This window comes from Chelonoidis abingdonii, chromosome 17, assembly GCF_003597395.2.
Source record: "Chelonoidis abingdonii isolate Lonesome George chromosome 17, CheloAbing_2.0, whole genome shotgun sequence".
Lineage (NCBI taxonomy): Eukaryota > Metazoa > Chordata > Testudines > Testudinidae > Chelonoidis > Chelonoidis abingdonii.
Window position 1 is genome coordinate 4,447,192 of NC_133785.1, and position 22,914 is coordinate 4,470,105.

Consider the following 22,914-nt stretch of genomic DNA (forward strand, 5'->3'; position numbering starts at 1 on the left):
ATGGGTTGGATGTCGGAGCTCAAGGGTCCCTACTACCCTCGGCTTGGAGCTCTGGGGGCTGCCAGGGTACCCCACAGCTCCCTGCTTCTGTGGACGGCGGGGACCTTGCAGCTCCCGACCACTGCAGGCTGAAGTCATGAGGTCACTGGAAGTCACAGATTCCGTGACTTCCACAATCTCCGTGAGTAAATATCATAGCCTTGATTATTAGCCATGCCATATGCTATTTTTCTTCTCATACTGATTGCTAATTTTAAAGATGTCAACTTTATTCATGATGACCAGTAACATGCCAGACAGAACAATCACGCATTGACAAGGGAACAGCTATATGATCTAACTGGCCCGTTTCCATACCTAACTGCTATGATTTCTATGCACATATACTGCTTTCTTTTTGCTTCTTACTTAAAACTCCTCCAATTGTGGGTCTGGGGGCTTACTTCTGGCTGAAAAGCCAGTATCACAGATCAGTCTTATTCATCCTCTGATTCTGAGTTACATATTCCTTCATTTGAGGGACTGAAATATTACCAAATAATGAGGGGAAAAACAGAACAGCATTGTACTTACTTATTAAAAAGATTCAGTCCAATCCTGTAATGGCGTTTTCTGATAACATCATTACTGAAGGCAGGCGAATCCCAGCTGTTCCGAGTTTCTTTATGGTACGTTTGTTTGCTTAAGGTTTGTTCCCTTAGGCTGTCTCTAGAAGAGGACTCAGAGCTGCAATTTATTGTGTCGTTAGAATTGGAAGTGCTATTGATGCTGTCATTATCACCATCAGAATAATCAGACTCTGATTTGCTTTGCCTGTTTGCAGTGCCATTAATTGCTAAGTGACTATCAATGGGTCTTGGCTTGTGCCTAGCCTCCTGTTCTTCTCGGGATATCATTTTGGTAGGAATACCATGTGGGATATGTTTCGGGCTTCCTTGTTGACTAGTGATTCCCCGGTCATACGCATTTTGTCTCTTTAATGAGCCTCTTTCTGAGCGATCACTTAAGTCCACTGAACTATCACTAGGTGGTTCTATAGTTAGCAATGGCAGATGATCCATTCTCATCCTTTGCTCCTGGCATTCCAGCGAAGGGGTGCTCCTGCAGCTTGTATCAGTGTCTATCTTATCATCCTTGTGGGTCATGGACCAGTACTCTTGAGAAGAGTTCCTTGATCGAAGCCTCAAGTCAGATTCTGTGCTAGATGGTCTGTCCACTGATTGGGAAAGGGGAAGAGGTGGAGATAACTCTTCCTCATCAATATATAATGTAACATCACTGTACGATGCAGTCATCTCATCAAGTTTCCGGTGATCCACATTATGGATTGCTGGCTTAATTTGACTACAACTATCCCTCTCCATTTCACGACTTCTGACTTGATCAGGAGTCTGGACTTCATCCGAATGTAAACTACGGCAATTTAGTGCATCATCAATTGATTCTGCAAGAGATTTGACCTGCCTTGAAAAAGCATCCTCCAGTTCTGTTATAGCATCAGCAAAATCAGTGGATGCTGCTGGAGATTTCATTGTGGCTGAATCCCCGAGGTCACCACATTCAGATTGGACAAGGGCTCCTATTTTTGACCCATCATTTGTAAGAGAAACTTGCTTCCCTTCAAAGTAGGAGCTATGGACTTTCTCAGGTCCTTCAAAGGAAAACTGCATTCTCATATTGGACAGCACAATGCGTCTTGACATACGATTTTCAGACATAGAACTTCTAAGCCGCTCAAAATTTTTGTTCATCTGATACTGGCGAAAAGCTGTTTGTATAGTACGAGCAGCATGTCTAGTTATGAGACGGCCCCCATATTTCCGTTCTAGCATTTCCACCTAGAAAGGAAATAAATAAATATTTTATAATGCAAGGACTCATTAAAAGTTACTAGCTGACACCTGATGCTTAGATAGATCTTTATAAATACCACAGAAAAATGATATATTTTAGTCATACATCTAAAGAACTTTCAAAAGACAATCAAATATTCAATGTGTAAAATAAAAACTCAAACTCGATAGATTAGCTATATAATTTCATATAAAATTATTTGAGTAGTCCTTTAAAAAAATTGGTCATAATAATGCCATTTCCAATTTATATAAATAAAAAGAATGCATATTTTCCTGAGAAGCCATTCCAGGTGTCTGGTTGCAGCTGTAGTGTGCTTAAAATACTTTCTTGCTCACCTTTTCTAGCCTGCAAATATTTCAAGCATTTTCAAGAAGCAATGAAACAGGAGTGTATTTTAGTTAACCTGGCTTTTCAACAAGGCACTTACATTTTCTACCTCAATCTTCTCATCTGTAAAACTGAGATAATACTGACTTATCTACTTCACAGAGATGCTGCAAGGATGTTGGTAAAATGTTCTGAAGATCAGAAATGTTTATTATTATGACCTAGTATTATCATAACTGATCAATTCCTATCAAATGTACTTACTATTATATCCATTAATAGCTAAACACACAAATTAATATATATGATTTTGTGTGGGAGAATATTCAGTTAACTAATCTCAAAATACTATGAATAATTCATGACTTTTGTTGTCTTTAAAAACTACTAATGTAAATTTAAAAGGAACAGTAAAACTAAAGTTGACATTTCATAAAATATATTTCCCCAAGAGTGAGCAAGGACTGTTTTTCCTTAAAACATCCTAAGGCTGTTATCCTTTAGCCACATCCAGAAGATAACACCAACACATCAAGTATACCAGGATCAACTTTCTTTCTGTTGGGCGCGTTGATTGAAAAGTATTGGGTCGGGAGGGAGAAATCACACGATTGCTCACAAGCTCTGTGGCTACATTTTCTAATATCTTTCTACTATTTATCTTGCTTTCTGATACACCCTTGCCTATATTTACTAACATCTTAAATATTTTTTGTGACTGCAGTTAAAGCTTTCCGGAACAGTGATCCACCATATGTTGTTATTGTTCTGAAGGGTTACTATCTTTTAGTATAGGTCTGCGAGACGAAATGCATGCTTCATAATGTAACATCTGCAGCCCTGATTCTCCATTAAGATGGCACAAAAGGGGCAGATGAAATTAGACCCTGTGGAATATCTGCAGTGCAGGAGGCCTCTTCAGCCAGTCTAGAGCTCTATACAGATCCTCTGTGCAGCCACTGGTGTAGCTGTGTGCCAGGGCTGGCAAAAAGGCCCATAAAGGGCCATTCAGTGCATAGTTGGAGAAACCCTTGTGGCTGCTCTAACGTGCACTGCAGACTGGACATGCCCCCAGCCAGACTCAGAATTTGGCTTAAAGCCACACTTACCCCATGACCCTGGGCTGCACCTCCTAGGCGCAGCTCAGAATGTGGCCCTCCATGTCTCAATGTGTTGATGCTCCATGGCACCCAAAAGCTATGTCTGAATCTTCTAATAAATTGCAAACTAGCGTTCTTATTTTTGCCACTTACTACCAATACATGCTGCGAGCAGCTCACTTTCTCTTCTCTGTACAGCTTTGAATGCTTGTGTTTCACAGATCAACGTACAGCTCAGTTAATCACTATCTATAAAATTGGTCAGTCAATGAAGCTTAGTATGTGCCAGAATTTGCCTTTGAACTTCATTCCTACAAATACCTTTATGACTTTAAAATGAGCTAACACATACTATTTAATTGATCTAGATCACTGTTAATATCGAAAAACCTGTCTGTTCCATTACCAATAATACAATAATCTCTGGTGTATAAAGTTGTAACCCAGAAATATACTGTATAAATGCATATTCTTTTGAAGTGCACCTCTTCTATGGGGAGAGATAGCTTAGTGATTTGAGCACTGGCCTGCTAACCCCAGGGTTCTGAGTTCAATCCTTGAGGAGGCCACTTATGGATCTGGGGCAAAATCAGTACTTGGTCCTGCTAGTGAAGGCAGGGGCCTGGACTCAATGACTTTTCAGGGTCCCTTCCAGTTCTATGAGATAAGTATATCTCCATATATTTATATTTTTTAATATATTTTTGCAGTTTGCAGACTGTAATAAAAATGGCAAAGAGCTTAATTCGATATCTTACCTTTTAGATAACGTTTCTGTATTTTGTTTTTTTCAGCTGATCATGGCTGTCACAGCAACCATTAAAACAAACCAACATAGGACTTAGAACATTGCTCACAGTAAGCAAAATAGTGTATGGCAAGTATGATCTCTGTAGCAGAACAGACATGTGCTGGTGTATTGTTTATTACAAATCTTTCAATTAAACAAAAAACACATACCTAAAGTTGTGAAACCAGTGATTCAAAAAGGACACACTGGATAGAATGTGTAAGGTAACACATTCCAAATAAAGCTGCTGTCAAGATACCTCAAATGTGATTTAAAAATGTTTCATACGTTTAGAAAAGAAGTAGAAAGGCCTTTTTAGGGAGACATCCTGACGTCCTTACACAACTTCTGCTCAGGTCTTAGGGCATGGCTACACTTGCGAGTTAGAGCACATTAAAGCAGCCCAGTGCGACCTAAATCACGACACGTTCACATTGGCAAGGCATATAGAGCACTCTGACTCCACAGCTAGAGCGCTCCTGGTAATCCACCTTGGTGAGTGGAACAACACTTGATGCACCCCTGCTGGAGCACTATGGCACCAGTGTGGACGCCCTGGTCTGTTAATGCACTCTGATCAGCCTCCTGAAGTGTCCCACAATGCCTGTTCTAGCCACTCTGGTCATCACTTTGAACTTTACTGCCCTGCCCTCAGGTGACCAACCATCAGATCCACCCTTTAAATTCTCTGGGAATTTTAAAAATCCCCCTTCCTGTTTGCTCAGCCAAGCATGGAGTGCCCTCAGCGAATCTTTGCAGATGACCATGCCTCCACGTGCCAGGCGATCCCTAGTATGGAGCAATGGCAAGGTGCTGGACCTCATCAGTGTTTGGGGGAAGAAGCTTCTGAGCAAGATGCGATTAATGGCCCTGCAAACTTGCATCAACACAATTCCAGCGGCTGACTTTCCCATTCCAAACTGGTTTGCGACCAATCAGTAGCTATCTGGAGTTGCCAGTTTCCAGACTGCAATAGCCACCTGCTTCTCTACCATCAGGGCAGCTCTCAATCTCGTGTCCTTGCGCCACAGGGTGGGGGCAAGCTCATCACACAGTCCCAAGAAAGTGGTTTTTCTCATCTGAAAGTTCTGCAGCCACTGCTAGTCATCCCAGACTTACATGATCCCACCACTTGTGCTTGTTTCCCCAAGCCCAAAAGTGGCGTTCCACAGTGGTGAGCATGTCCGTGAATGCCACAAGCAATCTTGTGTTGTATGCGTTACTCAAGTCCATATCATCGTCAGAGTCCTCACTGTCAGTTTGGATCTTAATGGGTATCTTGACTGCCAAACGTGATGCCCTGGCAAGACCCATCAGCATATTCCTCAGACCGAAAGGGAAGACAGAGTGTGCAGCACAAAAAATTTTGAAAGATGGCACCAAATGTGGACAGAAGCACAGGGATTGCTGTGATGCGAAGCGATGCATCATGGGGCACTGGGACAGGCCCCAGAATTCCTTCTACCTCCTGCCCCCTTCCCACAAGCCACAGCGCCAAAATGGGAAGAGGTGCTCTGTGGGATAGTTGCCCATAATGCACTGCTCCCAATGCCACTGCAAGTGCTGCAAATGTGGCCACGCCAGTGTGCTTGCAGCTGTCAGTGTGGACAAACTGCAGCGCTTTCCTTACTGTACTCTCCGAAGGTTGGTTTAACAAAAGAGCTCTACATCTGCAAGTGTAGCCATGCTCTTAGTGAAGTCAAATGGAGTGTTGCCTGACTGAGAAAAACCTGAGTGAACAACTCAAGATTTGGCACTTCGAATTTAGTGTGACTATAGAAGAAACAGTCAGTCTTTCTTTCTTTCACTAGCATCAAAGCCATTCCAAGTTTAAAATGACTAATTTTACTGAGGAAAAAACTGCATTATGTCACACTGTGAACAAGATATACGCCAAATCCATGAAATCATAACCAGTGGAAGAATTAAGTTTTCACTTTGGAAAATGTGTCATATTTGTTATTAACATAATTTTGGCAGCTGCCTCAGTGAGCCAAAGAAATAGTGGCGTGGAGGTAGAGTGACCAGACAGTAAATGTGAAAAATCGGGATGGGGGTGGAGGGTAATAGGAGCCTATATGAGAAAAAGACCCAAAAATCGGGAGTGTCCCTATAAAATCAGGACATCTGGTCACCCTAAGCGAAGGGGATGGAATTTTAATAATATTCAACTGTGCCAGCTTTGAACTAACTTGGATTCAGACAAATAAAAATGTGTCATTTTCAGCAGCACACGTGAACTTCCCTAAAGCTTTTTTTCCTTTTTCCCTGTTGGCAAACAGCCCCTTTTGCCTTATTCATAAATAAAGCAAGATAGATTAAATACCTGCTTATCTTGTAGGTCTGAGGAGAGTTCATAGCTCTCAGAAAGTGATCTTGACCTTTTAATAGCTTCTTCCTCTGCTTGTTTTCGCAGTATTGATGTTGAGTGCTGAAGCTTAGGCCTCCGAGATCTTTGCGGCCCAGGGGAGACAGAGTACAGCCCGTAAGCAGAATGGTCATAACGGTCTGGGCTTATAGCCGAACTATGGGTTATAGGTCCTTGATGGTAAGTAGATGGGCTATCCAAAGACGTGCCAGTTTCACTACTTGGAGCTTCGCCTTCAACACTAGATAAACAAAGAAAGGGTGGGGGGAAAAAGCCTTTAGTAAGTATTATACACCAAAGATCTCGGCAGTTAACTATTAGTACAGCTCTAGTTAGCTTCAGATTATTGAGACTTAATTCACTATCTGTTAAAATTCACCTGTAGTTAGTTAACCTACATAACCCTAGATCATAAATTTAGCATTTACTTAAAACAGATTTCTATTTTTGCTGCGGAGGTCTTGAGGCAGCAAAAGTGAGATTTCCTGTTTAATTTTATGTAACAATTTTTAGTAATATTCTGAATAACTCACTTGACCATTTATAGGCAAAAAGAAACAATTCCAAAAGGAGCTTCTTCCATTCATTTCTACTTCAGTCCACTGCAAAACCACAAAATGTATATTTGTATTTTTGTCATGTAGGACAAAATATAAGAAATAATGTCACATTATTTTCCCCCTTACCCAAAGTAAATCTGAGATTTTCTGTGGTCTGTGAGGTATAATGTATTCACAGAAATTAAACATGGGGGAAAATATCTATGAAGGTAATCTAATCTCTTTGCCAGTGCAGGATTATTCTCACACTATATTTTGTAGAATTTTGTCCAATCTGGATTTAAAATACCCCAAGAGATGGCGTTTTCAAGCTCAAAAAAAGGACCATAACTTCATGTGTGGAATACACATTAGAACAACTTGAGACCTCTCAGAAACAAATATTCTGTTTTCATACAAATCATACTAATGCTAAAGAACCAGGGGAAGAGAAATTCAGGAAATGTGACATACAACCAGAATTTTTTCTAAACTGAATCTTGTTCAAAGATTACCTTGAGGTACCATTTATTCTTTCATGGCATATTGCATTAGTTTTTTCTTTATGTTAGAAAAATCTTACAGTACAAGATGCCATATTTCTTCTTCATACAGCTCAAATCAAACACTGACAAATTCCATGTTTATGTATCCTGCTTACATACAACGCTGATAGGAAACGGATTTTCATTTACACTGGTTTTCAAAAGACTCAGTAACATTCCCTTCCCCACATGCGCAAAAAACAAAAACAACAAGAACCAAAAAAACCACACTTTCCCTACCTACCTTTTATTTTAAGAACAGATACACCAGGACTCTCAAGAAATAAAACTCCACGTGCCCTCACCCTGTTTTACATTCTCATGTATTACTTTCATACAGCTCACATTCACTCAAACATAAAAAAGCTTTTCTGTTGTCTCTTAGAAATGAAATGTTATGGTCCCTGTTAGACACACACCACAGCAGTCCCTTCAGCAGTTCAAAGTACAGAGGGATTTCTGAAAGAACATTCTCCAGTGGATTGCAGTGCCAGAAAAGATCAAGGTTAACACTGTCAAACCTCTTCTGGCTTGAACAATGTGTACTTGTGTAAATGGGGAAAAAAAAGGCTCTTAGATTTCTCAAAATATTTCTACAAACATTTAAAATTGAAAGCAATTCCTCTTTCCTTGTCTCATCAAAATGTGACTCTCCCAAAATAGGTGTTTTCAGACATGCAAACTGGAAAGATTTCAGTCTCTACACAAGTCACTTTTTCCAAAAAGGAAGCTGACAGGAAACTAAATCCCTTTCCCTTAAAATACAGCTGGGTTTCAATTTTAAAAAAATGATTAATTATCCCAAGTTTAGTAACTGACATTGAAAATATGAAGCCACTCATAAAAAATAAAAAAAAAAGCTACACTTACAGTTTCCATCTTAATAAATTCCATTGAGGATTTCCTTACCAAACTGCATCATACTGCATCTTTCAGCGCTAAGCAGTATTTTTCCAGTTGAGGGTTGCATTGTTAGGCTGCATTTGTTTGTACCTAGTCAGTTCCTAATTAAAATCTATCCATGTAAGTAGTTTCAGCACAAGCATATTAACTTTGTTTTATACTCCAGTTATGACAAGTGACACCCAACTGTCACAAGGTTTAAATATTTTTACTTTCTTAGCTCCGACATTTTTTGCCCTCCTCCCCTCTTAAATTGTAAAATGTTTAATAATCCTTCTACTGTTATGATTACCACACTGACGTTTTAATAACGATTCCTTCAGTACGTGGCTTTTTAATGACCTTTAATGCCATTAATAAAAAGTTGCAGCACTGATCTGAAAGACTTTGTTTTTTCGGGGCCAAGCCACTGATTTTCTAAAATGCTTTCGGTCTCCCTCTTAATATTTTAGGTGTTTTTTTTCGAGCAGTGAATGCAACCCTTGAATGATTGGTATGGCTAATCTAATTTTGGTTATAAACCTACTCCCTGTTACCACGTGCCTGACCTTTGAAGCAGCAGTGAAGTAATTATCTTTTACAACATGCAGCCCTCCTGCACAATGTCTGAGAGACTTTTCAAGTAAGCAAGCCAGATCTCCACTACATATTTGGATTCTTTCTTCTTTTCCCCCGACCTTCATTGCCCACTAATGTAAAGAACTGCATGTGTGTGCGCATGCGCACAGGAGTGAGAACAGAATCAAACATAAAATCCACCTGTCAAATAACACACCTTCCCTCTCCTTATTAAAAATGTCATTCAATGCAAGTATGAACATTTTAATAAATGTGATTTGTGTGTGGTATTAAGGACAGCTAAAGTCATTTTCTCCAAACTATTACTGGGCTGCACATTGCCCCATCATATAATGGATTTAACAGAACTGTGGCAATTTGGAAAGTAGATCTTATTTCACAACAGTAATGGGCTGGTGAGGATCATCTCCTCCCCCATTACTCCTGCCAATGGTTACACCAAAGAAGTGGTTCTCAACCTATCCAGACTACTGTACCCCTTTTAGAAGTCTGATTTGTCTTGCCTACGCCTCAATTTACACCTCACTTAAAATCTATTTTCTTACAAAATCAGACATAAAAATACAAAAAAGTATCACAGCACACTAGTACTGAAAAATTGCTCACTCATTTTGTAATTAAATGGTAAAAATGAATCAACTGGAATATAAATATTGTACTTACATTTCAGCGTGTAGTATATAGAGCTGTATAAACTAGTCACTGCCTGTATGAAATTTTAGTTTGTGCTGACTTCACTAGTGCTTTGTGTGTAGCTGGCTGTAAAACAGGCAAATATCTAGATGAATTGGTGTGCCTCCTGGAAGAAACTGAGTATCCCCAGGAGTACGTGTACCTCTGGTTGAGAACCACAGTACGTAAGGTAACTCATTTCCTCCAAAATGGATTCCAGATACGAGTTCCTCAGTGTACTAGCGGGGAAGGAGGCCATCACCAGACTTTCACCCAGCCACGGATTGGGAGTCACATTCTCATCATGTGTGAGGACACTGCTCTCTCCTTATAGTGACAATTACAATCATGCAATTCACTCTGTCTGGCAGGGTAAACAGTGAAATGTAAGTCTACTTACGTTAGGTCGACTTTCACCACTGCAGTAATAGCTGAGGTGGCTGTATTTCCACACTACCCTCCTTGGGTTTGTGGTACTCGGCCTCCTCAGGAGCGCTTCCACTGACATTAGGAGAGGCTGGTCTCTCAGCTCCTCTGGCAGCTCCCCATTGGGAGCCTGGCTGCCCTACAGGCTCCTGATGGGTGCCCCTCAGCCCCCTTTCTACCCCCCACCCACTCCCCACCAGGATTGGGGGGGAAGCCACAGAGGGCTTCTCCCCTCCCCATTCCTACTGGGAAACAAGTATACACACACACACACACACACACACATATATGCGCCCTGGCAGCAATTCTTGTTCCATGCCCTGGGCCCAGGCTGTTTTCCCTGTCCTTTCTCCTTCTCCACATATATATTAGCCCTGTTCTTGCCTTTCCTCTTTTCATTTCGTGGCCTGGTAAATCTCTTTTATTGCTTTGGTCTCCCTTCTCCCCCTGCTGGCTTTCACCCTCTTTCACCCTGCCTGCCAGCTCTCCTCATTATCCATCTCACCTTCAGGCTACACATTGCTTCAGCTGATTGCCCATTAGTGGCTCTGTTGGACCAGGCTATGCACATGCTTCCAGCTGTGCTGAATGTTTCAGGATCAGAGAAGCAGGGCATGGGTTGGTAGGCAGATGCCTATGGGCATGCCTGTATATGTCAGCTGCTCTCTATGAAGGGCTGCATGGGAGCAAGGAAGGAATGCAGGAGGTTTTCAAGGAGCCACCTGCCAATTAACCTGTAGCCACAGAAGCACATTTGCAAGGAGGTATAGATGGACTTGGGGTCATTCAGCTTCTCCTGCCTCCTTTGGTTCCCTCCTCCTATCAATCTTCTCCTCCTGGATTAGTCTGGCATCTTCCACTTCCAACACTGCTGAATTGCCATACCTCACAGCAGCAGGGAATAAAATACATGATGAAATACAAGGGGAGTAAGGATGGGCATGTGATTAAGGTAGAGAACTGGAAGTCAGGAGCAGTCACTGATCTCCGACTAATGAGCACCCGCAACTCCAATTCAAAGCAATGGGAGCCAAGTGTGCTAGACATCTCCGAAAAAAAATAATCAAACTCTAGGAATAAGATCCTCAAAAGAATTTGGGCTCCTAACTCCCATTGGTTTCTTAAATACCTTTGAGGATACAGGCCTAGGTATCTTAAGTTGGCTATCAAAAAGCTGAGATCTCCTCAAGGAGTGACCACTTCTGAAAAATGTAGGCTTTATTCACTCCGTGTCTCATTTCCCCACTTCTATAAGAGGGGGATACTACTACTTCCTGGCAGAACTTGTGTGAGATTAACTACATTCATGCTTGTAAAGCATAGTGAATTCCTCAAGGAAGTGCACAATAAAAACTGTGAATATCACCCCTACAAGGCACAACTGAGCCAAGGAGAGGGCTTATTACTACAGGTCCATTCTAATTTGGGGCTTCCACCATCTCTCAGCTTTATCAAACTGGGCTGCACCTGTATTATTTATGATACTCACTGATATTCCCAATTTATAGTAAGATACTCTTCAGGGCTCCAGTCTATTTAGGAAGACTTTGGATTTTATGGACTGGTTCCTCTTTCCCACAATACTCAGATGACACATTAGGAGGTTAGGAGTCAACGGTCTCACTATGACAACCATAAAACAATAAAGGAGAACAGAGTAACAATAGGGACAAACTGTGACTCTCTGACTCTAGTGATACTGTATCATTCCAGTCTCAGTATAAGGATGGAATTTAGTTGTCAGACAAGCCAGGAAGAGGAAAAGGCTGCTGTCAGTACTGTACCAAAGGAGTGAATGAAATGGACAGACTGAAAGAATGGAAAGTTAGTATTTGGAATAACTCATGATATTGACATTACTGATTACAAATAAGGATTTCTACTGGGCCTAGGAAATCCTTTGTAACATTCTGTTTGCACCTCTAATTTTTTTTTTTTTGGCAGAGAAAAGAAGCCCTCTGAATTGGCTCATTTGATATTAGCAAGGTTCTGCTATAAAGAAGCCTGCAGAGACCACAAATTGTATAGATTTTAATAGCACCAAGGCAAAAAAGGCAGTAGAAAAGGGGCAAGGAGATGGGATGGAGGAAGGCATGGAGAGACATGGAAACAAATTGTATATAACGTTTTAAAATTGTTTTTACTTCTCACAGATATTTAAGATTATAGGTGAAAATCAACATTTCAAAATAACCTGCCTTCCCCCAAGGAATAAAAACTGCTGTGGAAAATGAAATATAGATGGCTTCAGAGGTATTCTGCCCTCCACCATATGTGCAGATCTGGATTTCTTGCAATAGTGTCTCCTCATCTAACACACACAAGCATACATACTTTTTAAAAAAAATGAAAATACATCAATAGAAGTGATATATGTGAATGCAAGTAGGATCTGTTTGTCTCATCAGCAGGGCAGTAAGACAGGGTCATGCCTGCAGTGCAGCTAACACTGCATTACCCGTGATGCACACTGAGTTCTAACAGCTTACAAAATCAAAGCTGGCTGCTCTGTTTGAATCAAAGAACGATGGCAATATGAGACCATGGCTGTCAAAAGCTTATTTTCTAACTAATTTATCTGGATGTCCAGGATGAATAGACTGAAGAATCCAGCCTCACACTAAACCAAAGTAGTATACTACATAACCAGGATGACAGTGAGCAAAACGGATGTTAATAAGGACAAAATAGTTTGTTGTATTTTTAAAATCCTTTCCTGCGATCTTGACGGCAGAAGTCATCTGGGATTACTTATTAGACAAAACAAACAAATAGTAGAGCAAAAACGCAGCTGTACACTCAAGTTATCTAGGCCTTCACTAAATCTGCAGTTGGAGGGAGTGGTCTAGTGGTTAGGGCACAGAAGGAAAGATCAAGACTTTTGGGATTCAGTCCTGGCCTTGCTACTCTTTTTGTGTGATCCTAGGCAAGTTTCTTACTATCTCTGTGTCTCAGTTTACACCTGATTACATTAAATAATACACAAAAAAGAGTTGCGAGGCTTAATCGATTAATGTTTTAAAAAGGACAAGATTCTCTTCATATTTAATGTTACTGGTAGAATAATGGGGCCCTTTCATTTGCACCCTCACATTCTCTCTCTTCCTTACAAATCTTACCTACCCTTAACTTGACACTGTACAACACATGCATATAAACAAAGGCAACTAAAAAAATAAAAATACAAAAACTTCTTCCACATTTGGGCCAAATACAGAGATTGGGGGCTATCCCAAAACTTTAGGAAAGTAAAAAGTAAACCCTGAGCTTTCTCTTGAGTATTTATACACTACAGGCTTGATCTTGCTCCCAGCTGAAATCAATGGCAAAATTCCTATTGACTGCAGAGGTTGCAAGAATGGGCTCCGCAGGTGGACACATTTAATGCTCATAAACATCACACCATGCTATGACAGGAACATCAAGAAATGCAAATTAGATGGTAAATATTAATATTTTACAGAAGTCTCATTGCTTCATCTTTAAAAATGCCTGTTTTACAGACAACTTTATCTTGTGAGCCTTAGCAGCTACATTACTGTGTAAAGAATGTTTTTTAAAAAAACCTCAGAAGCAAGAGGAACAGTCAGTATTCAAGACAATGTAAAATAAAAACTTGAAAATCACTCAGGTCACGAAGCATTTGAATGCATATATAAGGCTATAATGGGTTCACAAATTAATGGAATAAGTGGACATATGCTACAGTAACCGCACAAATGTTGAAATCCAGCACACTGTTGATTTTATTCTGGAATTAAGAAAGTAGCAGAGAAATCAGCATGTTTCTGAACAGTGCAATAGCAGAACCAGACCACATGCAGTTTTTGAACAGCAAATACACTAGAAAGCCCCTCCATCTGATCAAATTGAGGGAGGAATAAAAGTTTGAGAGAGAAATTTTTGCCAATGGATATTTTACTTTGACTTTGTGAACTCACTGGTTATTTTTCCATCAGAGGATTTATTTAGAATGGGCTTATGACCAGGCAGTACCAAGAGGTGAGAACAAAAACAGGCACAAAAAAAACCCGGTGGTGTTATATGCATTAGAGATACCAGCACTATTTATGTATTCCTCAAAGATTTGTTGGAAAGGTGACTAGATTATAGGCATGCAATAGCCTGCACTGGTGGTTCTGAGCCTATTCATTTCTACTATATTATTAGTCGTGTTTCTTAAGGTAGTGCCTAAGGGCCAGCGCAGAGTGGGTCCCCATTGTGCTAGGCACTGTACAAACACAGAATAATTGCTGATTCCTGCTCTGAAGGGCTTACAGTTTAAACAGACAAAACATATGCAGGGAGGGGAAGGGGTAGAAGTCACAAACAAAGGGAACAGCAAAACCATGTTAAATCACACTATCTGAGGTTAGTTCTGCATTTTGGGGCAGGAGGGGGAGAGAAGTGGGTTTACTTAGGAGGAGATCAGTTAAATGGACAGAAAAGGGAAGGGGGCTGAGGAGACAAGGCAGGGTTGGAGAATAAAAGGGGCAAGTGGGAAGTGAAGCTGAGGTGAGGGGACTGAGGAGGGAAGGAGCAAACAGCCGATCAGCCAGGGCAGAAAGTGTCAGGGAATATTCTACAGTTTTGATTGGAATGCTCAGAGGTCCCTGCTTCGGCTGTTTCTGCTCCAGCTGGCGGTTCTCTGTAATTTTCTCCCAAGCCCACATAAGGAGGGGAAATACCACCTGGGTTCCAGTGCCCCCAGAATCTCAGAAGGTGGGTCTCCCCTACATAGTTTTGAGTCCAGGGCAGAGGGATGCAAAGGAGAAGGGTGGCCCCTGGCTGGGACCCATTTTACCCCTCTCCCCCCAATGTAGTAGGTCCCTGCTTTCATTGCTTCTGGTCCCACCAGGTGGATCTCCAAAGATCTCTGGTCTTAGACATTCTGCCATAATGTTTTGTAACCATACAAAAACAAAATGAACATGAATTCTAAGGCATGTACAGTAAATTCCTCAGTTGCTAAGGTGTTAAAGGCGTGCTTGAAGATTAGGAATAGAAAGTGAAAAAAAGAGCCAATTTCTCATCTTCCCAGTTGACATTAGATAGAAAAAAACCCCAGTGCTCAATTTGCCCACGACAGTACTCACATTCTGTTCTATAGGAAGCAGATAATTTTTAAAGCATGGCTGGGATTAAACATTGCCAGGAATGGCAGTCCAGACTCCAGACAGTCTGCACAATCTGAATTAAAACCAAACCTAATGAAATATTTATGCCTGAGTTTCTCACTTTTTTTTTTTTAATTATTAAGATTCTACATTTTTCGAGAAATGTATTCTACTGTGATGGTTAAAGCATTTATATTAGGTTTGCAATGACCATGCCATTTGCCTCCTTGTTGCCAGACCAAAAATATTCTGCAAGGAAATGCAAACAAACCCTAGCCTCAGGAATTGCAATCTTCCTGTTGAGTCTGCCAACTGGTGGCTGGATAGAAAAGACTTAACCAATAGCAGAGCTGTCTTTTCTCCCTTCAGTTTCTGGATGCACGGTGTGTTCATCCTGTACCATACCACAGTTGGGAGCTGATCCAGGATTCTCGCTGTTCAAGTCCTTATGCCAGCTGAAGCAGTAGGAAGCTTTTCTGTGAATAAGCCAGTAAAAACTGTACTAAGACTTTATAATGCAAAACTCATTCTATGTAGTTTATTTTCTGCAGGATTTAGTGTGCATTTGCACCCAATGTGAAAGATGCAGTCAGTAAAAATTCCCCTCTTGGTATATATTAAGTAATCATTAGAATGGAGATGTTGCTTTACATTCTCCTTTATAAAACATGATCAAGAATGTATCATGAGCACTAAAATTATTACTGCAAGAGTATCTCTGAACAAGTATAGCATGAGCAGTGGCAGTGCAAGCTGCCTCCATAAGCCTCATTTCTAGAGACAAGAGAAGTTCATTATCCCTGACCAAACAGTTGCTGGCTTTCCTACCAACAGTATCAGAATCATTTCTGATTACACTGGTTTGGAGTTTTTAATATTTATTTTGGATAGTTGTTCACCAATAACTGGGTGGAGAACACTGACCTCATTTAACACAGGTCTTTGTTCAACCATCAGATCATTATAACTTTTAGTCACTACTCCCATGGTCTGGATTCAGACTAATAACCTAGAGAAGCAGGCCTCTATATACACATTTGCAATAATAATAATAATTTGCTCCTATATAAAAGGTATTTCCTCCAAGGATCTCAAACTTATAAATATCTCATAAGGAAAGTTAAGCGACTTTCTCAAGGTTATAGACCAAGTCATTGGCAGAGTTAGAAACACAGCTCAGGTGTCCTGACTCTTATTTATCTGCTTTAGCCACTAGATGATGATTTAGGAGATTGGAGGCTGTATTAAGCCCCCTGTGATTCCATAAATACCTAAAGAGGACAAGCCATCATCTTATTCTGTCCCCACATACTTCAAACTCACATGCTATTTCCACAGGTGCCAATTTTGGGAAATTCTTCAATCAAATCTGCCCCTTCTCCAGCTTTCATTTTTTCTACTCCCTCCCAGGGCTGCCCAGAGGTGGCGGGGGGGAAGTGGGGCAATTTGCAAGGGCTCCGCAAGGGCCAACACGAGAGTTTTTCAGGACCCCTTGAGCGAGGTCCTTCACTTGCTCTAGGGGCCCTGGAAAACTCTCGCGGGGCCCGGGCCCCCAGAGCATCTTCCGTGGCAATTTGGCGGCGGCGGGGGTACTTCCACTCCAGGACGCGCCGCCGAAGTGCCGGATCTTTGGCAGCAATTCGGCGGCGGGACCCCAGGCCCCCTGAGTCCTCTGGGTGGCCCTGTTCCCTCCCCAAATCCGTTCAAACCATCTCTGCCCAGAAGAAGTATACAAACATACTATGTTAGTCATACAGGAAAGAAAATAAATTATACAAGCTTACTTTCTTTGTTCCTGTAATAGCTACATTTCTATCCACAAACATTACCATCCAGAACTGGAATATCTAGGTACTTGAGGGATTTGTCATAAGACTTGTGAAGAGGATTTAAATGCAAATCAAACAGTGACGCTTTTATATGAGAATGCTACTTTATAAAAGTATTCCACTGCAAGATATTTGTCTTAGTTTTAAAAACAAATATTACTGAGTGTCTAAATATCATGGAGGGGAGCAGAACTGCCTATCAGTTTTGCATCAAATATGTATCTTCATGCTCTAGGCGTTTCCAAAAAAAGGAAAAATCAATGCCTCTTGTAGCTCTTAGTAATTATAGATGCTGCCTTGAAATAGATTCAAGTTCTCACACCTGGTTCAGGGAAAGCAGTATGCAGTCAGAAGCAATCAGTGGAACTGACGTGAAGTCATACAGAGAAACAGAATGGCAGCTGCAGATGTAGCTGCCATGGTTAGACCCTCCCGAGATGACACCTGGAAAAAGCACTAGAGTGGCAAAAAAGGTCCAGGTCAAAGTCTAGGCATTCCACATAGGAATGATCATCTAAGAAAAGGAGTTCTCACACATGATTTGGTGCTTATGACAGCTACAAGATCTCTTATTTGAATCTCAAGTCTTAAACCACAGTTCTCAAAACACAAGCACAAAAACAAACAAATGAGGCTGAAAGCAAAGCTGTGCTACACTATGCATAACTGAATTTTAACGAAAGTATTTGACTATACAGTGCACCCCACTGCTTCAAAGTTGGCTTAGATTTATACACTTGTGGCGCTTTCCACTGAGAAAACAGAGGTCTGTTTCATTAAAGCTCTGATGTATGCGTTCAATTGTCTCAAATGACTTATATGAGAAATTTTAAAATTATCTTTTAAAATACAGAACTCTTTCTATAGACATTTCATGTTGCTGATGGCTTTAATACCTACTTCTTTCAACATTACAATATTTCCAGTCAATTTTGAGTTGGTGAGATAAAATGAGTTGAGATACATTATTAGCAACATTTACAGATGATGAGAATCTAGTTCATTCCCTTTTCTATTTTGAAATATGCTAGTAAATGATACAGCCAGTTATATTAAGGGAACTGATTTAATTCCCCGTCCTCCCCCGCAACACACAAAAGCAGCAACAATGCTAACAAACTGCTCAACTAATCTCTCTTCAAATATATGATGTCAGAAAGTCCTTGTGAATGACATCATTATTCCTGGATACTGACAAAGGTTTTCATCTGGGAAAGAAATATTGGCCAATTTCTTTTACTTAGAAAGCTCTTCCACAAATTCAGCTGCTTCTGCTAAAACCAAAATACGTAACCTTCAAAACCACGTCAAAGCAATGTCACAAATGAGCTGATTTTATTAATTTAGAATTATTTCCAAGAAAACCCAGACAGAGTTGCATGTTTCTCAACAGTAACAAAAACCTTATGATACAGGATGTTTTAGGGCACAATTTGCCAATCAAGTATACATGGTAGGACAAAATGTGGATATTTTGCTGGCAACAGTGGACGGGATCTGTGTGTGTAGCGATATCAGAATACCAAAGCCAAGTACTATCACATGGATTGCAGAGGACAATTTTCCCTCAGGGCCAAATCCTGGACTCGAGCCAGTGGCAAAATGCCCACTGATCTCAGTGGCACCCTCAATGAATAACTATCTTCCCCATAAAAGGCAACAGAAAATAAGTCAAAAGCCCTTTCCATCACTCCACATTTTGAGCTATAACCTTATGCCCTTTTTAATGAGGTAATGTAATCTTTTACTCCAGTCCAGGTAGAATAAGAAAAAAAAAAAAATCACTGTTTTTTAACAAAAGGTAAGCACAAACAAGGCATAAAACAAAATAAAATTTCATAACACCATTTCAGAGACACTGGTTATTATAGATTTATGAACTAAAAATATCCATCTAAAAAGAGCTTACTTTGAGATAATCCTCAGCTTCCAAGGAAGATGGTGAAGGTTAAATAACTGATACTGCAGCCTTGACCAGTTCAAACAAACAGAGACAACACATTGACTAGTGGCTGGAAATACCTCTTCAAAACAAGCACAAAAACGCCTCAAAATGCCTATTTACTGCACTGTAAGCTCATCTTCTGTACTGATGCCAACGCCAAAGCTGTATTTTTAAATTTCATTTATCTATTTATTTTTTACTTGTTAGAAGTTGTGAAATAGCCAACAGAACTTGTGCGGCTTAACAGCATGCTGCTACCTCTGGCAAAGTTAGTTTACAATTAAATCACATCCTATGTTTCTCAGCTTAATGTAGCAATGAATTTACACCACATTTTAAATTTTAAAAAATTAATAACAATTATTACTAAAAGAAAACTATAACCTATTTTATGCTGGAAAAGGAGTTAATGAATTTATAACATTTTGGATACCAACTATCAGAGAAAGTATCAAAAGGATATTTAGATTCCACAGAAAAACCAAAAGTCATATGCCATTTTATAAAACTGCCATTTTTCATTTCAAACATGACTGGTTTTTTTTTTTTTTTTACTGAAGCCCTTGATACCCCATGACATTTTAGTTATTACCAGACACGATTCTGTTCCCCCTATTCATGTTGCATATTATCTTATTTGTGTAATTCCATTTAAGTCTATGACTCTTCTCAATGTTAGTGTTAGAATTAATTATGCTGTGAAATATTTATTTACAAAAGAAGATGATCTGTTTAGATGCATCATCTGGCATGGAGGAGCAACTTTTCCTTTTGAGTAGGTACAAAATACATATTAATATTTTGCTATCATAATATGCACTGCAGCCTACACAACACTAATTTTAAAAAGAAAGATTCAGTTTCTGCAGCTGGGGAAGAACTGATCAGCGTGCACAGCTGAGACAGCATTTGCTACAGTACAACAATAATCCTTGTCTTCATACCAGCCATCCTTGCCTCTCTACTCTGTTGTGGCTTCAGCTGTTGTGTCAAGCCAATCAGAGGGAGAGGTAACTCTGAATGATATCGCTGCCCAGAGAATTAAAATCCAGCTTGTTGGCATTTAGGCTCTGTAGGAAGTCAAGCATCATATTCCTGCTCTCTGCTTCTTTTCAGGCCCTGTTAGTATTCTTTCTATTTTTGTTTCCTAGCTGATATATTTACTGTATTTCAAACAGACAAAATTTAATTTAAAAATAGCAAATGAAATGCCATTTATTGAGACAGAACATGTTTCATGTGTTAAAATATCATCATGCAGGCAACAAAATTACACCAAGATACTAAATCAAATTGATTTGATGACGTCTACCACTCGACCTATTTCAGGGTTTTTCTCCTTTGTTATTTGAAACAACTGCTAATACGCAGTCTAAACAGCTGGGAACAATTTTTGAGCAGGCCAGCCTTCCCCTTCAAGTACCTCAGTGTTCACAGGCAGAAGGAAGTTAAGAAACTAATCAGGAACTGAAGAACATACCAAGGGCCTCAAGCAACAGCAACGACCAAAAAAAACAAATGCTGTGTTATTTTACATAACACCTCACAACTTGGTTTATTTTAAAAAAATAAACATTTTCATTTAGGTAACAAGCAAATATTCTAAAGGAGGATCAACAATTCAGAAAGTATGTTAAACAACAAGTGGATTCAGTTTCATGCTTCCTCAAAAGTCTTTATTAACTACCAAAGCCAGTTCAATACTGACACAACCGGATGAGTGAACAGGGAATGGATTTACAATTAGTCTGGAGCTTTGAATGCCCCATTCTCTACTTAAGAAAGAAAAATAAGATTTTTCACCTTCGTACAACTTAAATTGACTGTTTGTCTTCCCCTAGTGGCTGGATTTTCCCCAGCTATCAATAAATGTGATGATGTTACAGAGCTGGAGAACTATGAAAAGCCGAATTCAAAATGAAGATAACTGGAGAATGCCAGCACAGCAAGACAAATTTAACTCTGCTTATTTTCCATTACATCTAGAAACACAGTACTCCTCTGACAATGCAGCCATCCCTTCCACTCTGACTGCCCCTTAACCCAGCTCAAGTTTGGAGAGGATTTAACAGTGTTTTACTTCAAAAAAAAAAACAACATAATTTCAACATGCATAAATCCACACAAACAGACTTAAGAATTTACTTCATTGGGTAGTAAAGAAATTGGATAATAGACACAACACAGTTACTGTACAGAGCTGGCTCCTGTGCTCAATCAATTCGAGGGGAGCTGAGGATGAGGAACTGGCCATGAATGAGGTACACACTCTGAAAGACATCTTTATATTGTGACTCACTGGAATGTAATAAAGGCCGAGCAGCCTTTAATCACAGACCTCTTCATAAAAGTGACTCTTTATCCTTTGCAACACACACTGAGTTTTCTAGAATCGCAGTATGCACAGAATTTTGGAAAACAGTCTGGAAGGGAGATGGGTTCTGTATTAAGGGAAGATAAAAGATCAAAGCTTCTTACATTCTGGGCAAAGAATTTAACAAACCAACGTACACAAAACACTTGAAGTCTTGTACAAAAGAATACACGTACAGTGTTACTGTGTGCAGCTCCTCACTACCAGGGTGAGAGAAACCAGCAGACTCCCTAGTCTCTAACAAGTACAAGAGCTATCAATAACTTTTTATCAGACCTCCAGCTTTTTCCACCTCCTCTCCTCTAAACCAGGGGTTCTCAAACTTTTGTATTGTGACCCCTTTCACATAGCAAGCCTCTGAGTGCAACTCCCACCACCTTATCAATTAAAAACACCTTTTAATGTATTTAACGCTATTACAAATGCTGGAGGCAAAGCGGGGTTTAGAGCGGAGGCTGACAGCTCGTGACCTCCCATATAAGAATCTCATTATCATCCTAACCCCTAGTTTGAGAACCCCTGCTCTAAGCTGAGTCTGCAATCTATCAGATCTCTGATTGCCATTTTAATGGTCTCACCTCTATTAGGGACAGACTAAGTGCAGATTCTCAGTGGGTTGGAGGTGGAGTTTTTCCAGCTCTGCCTTTCAACAATCATAGTAAGAAGGTGGAGCAGGTCTAGGGCAGTATTTCTCAATGACTGGTCCATGGACCGGTGCCAGTCCCTGAGATCTTCCTGGCAGTTTAGGAAGGCAGCAAGCTGGTCCCTGGTATCAAAAATGTTGAGAAATACTGGTAGGGAACTACCACCACCACACTACTGGTGGGCCTTACTGTGATGTGTTGAATACTGTGTTAAAATTGTCATCTATCACTTGAAATTCAGAGGGGTTCTCCTGGTCCTGCTTTCAGGTAAAAGGGCTTTGTAGGGAAGTGTGCAATCAAAGTCAGTCTACAGACAAATAGCCCAGAGTAAGGTGGGTGAGTTGTGCCTCTCTCTGTTAAGGAGCAGGCTGCTTTGTCTTTCTCTGGTTTGGGGGTCTTGCTATTCCAAATTCAGAGGAAGAGAGTGTTACATTGCAATCTTTCAGTAAGATTATTTTGTGTATTTACCTCACTTTTCTGTTTGTATGAAATGATTTTAATTATGCACTTGTCCTACTCAAATCTCTCTCTCACACCATGGTCTGCTACTAAAAATAAAAACAAAACTTGAGGCTGCAGTGAGCTTATAACAACTACAACCATTTCCCTGCATACTGAAGACACATCCTCCTCTCCCATTTTCTTTAAAAAAAAATAATAATAATAAGCATCCCTGTTGTCCAGTGTTTTACAATCTCAATGTCTTCTTACCAAGGTGCATAGAAAATTGTTTGAGACAAATACTCCTGTTACATTGAGCTACTATAATTAACAATACTTTGTATTTCTGTGCCATCTTTTCCTAGAAGATCCCTGAGGATTTACAAACATTAACTAAAACTCATGACACGCTTGTGAGATATCTGCATAGGGATCAGTGAAGCCACCTCTGGAATGGA

At 40.2% G+C, this 22,914-nt stretch overlaps 1 protein-coding gene across 3 annotated transcripts in view; it reads right to left on the reverse strand.

Annotated features, from left to right (window-relative positions):
- Positions 1–22,914, reverse strand: part of IQSEC1 (IQ motif and Sec7 domain ArfGEF 1) — a 722,374-nt gene that overhangs the window by 83,770 nt on the left and 615,690 nt on the right. For all 3 annotated transcript variants that reach the window (XM_075073331.1, XM_075073330.1, XM_075073332.1), the window contains exons 4-5: positions 6,401–6,683; positions 574–1,838 (exon numbers count right to left, since the gene is read on the reverse strand). In XM_075073331.1, the coding sequence (XP_074929432.1) occupies positions 574–1,838; positions 6,401–6,683 (1,548 nt within the window). The remainder of the gene's footprint in view (positions 1–573; positions 1,839–6,400; positions 6,684–22,914) is intronic.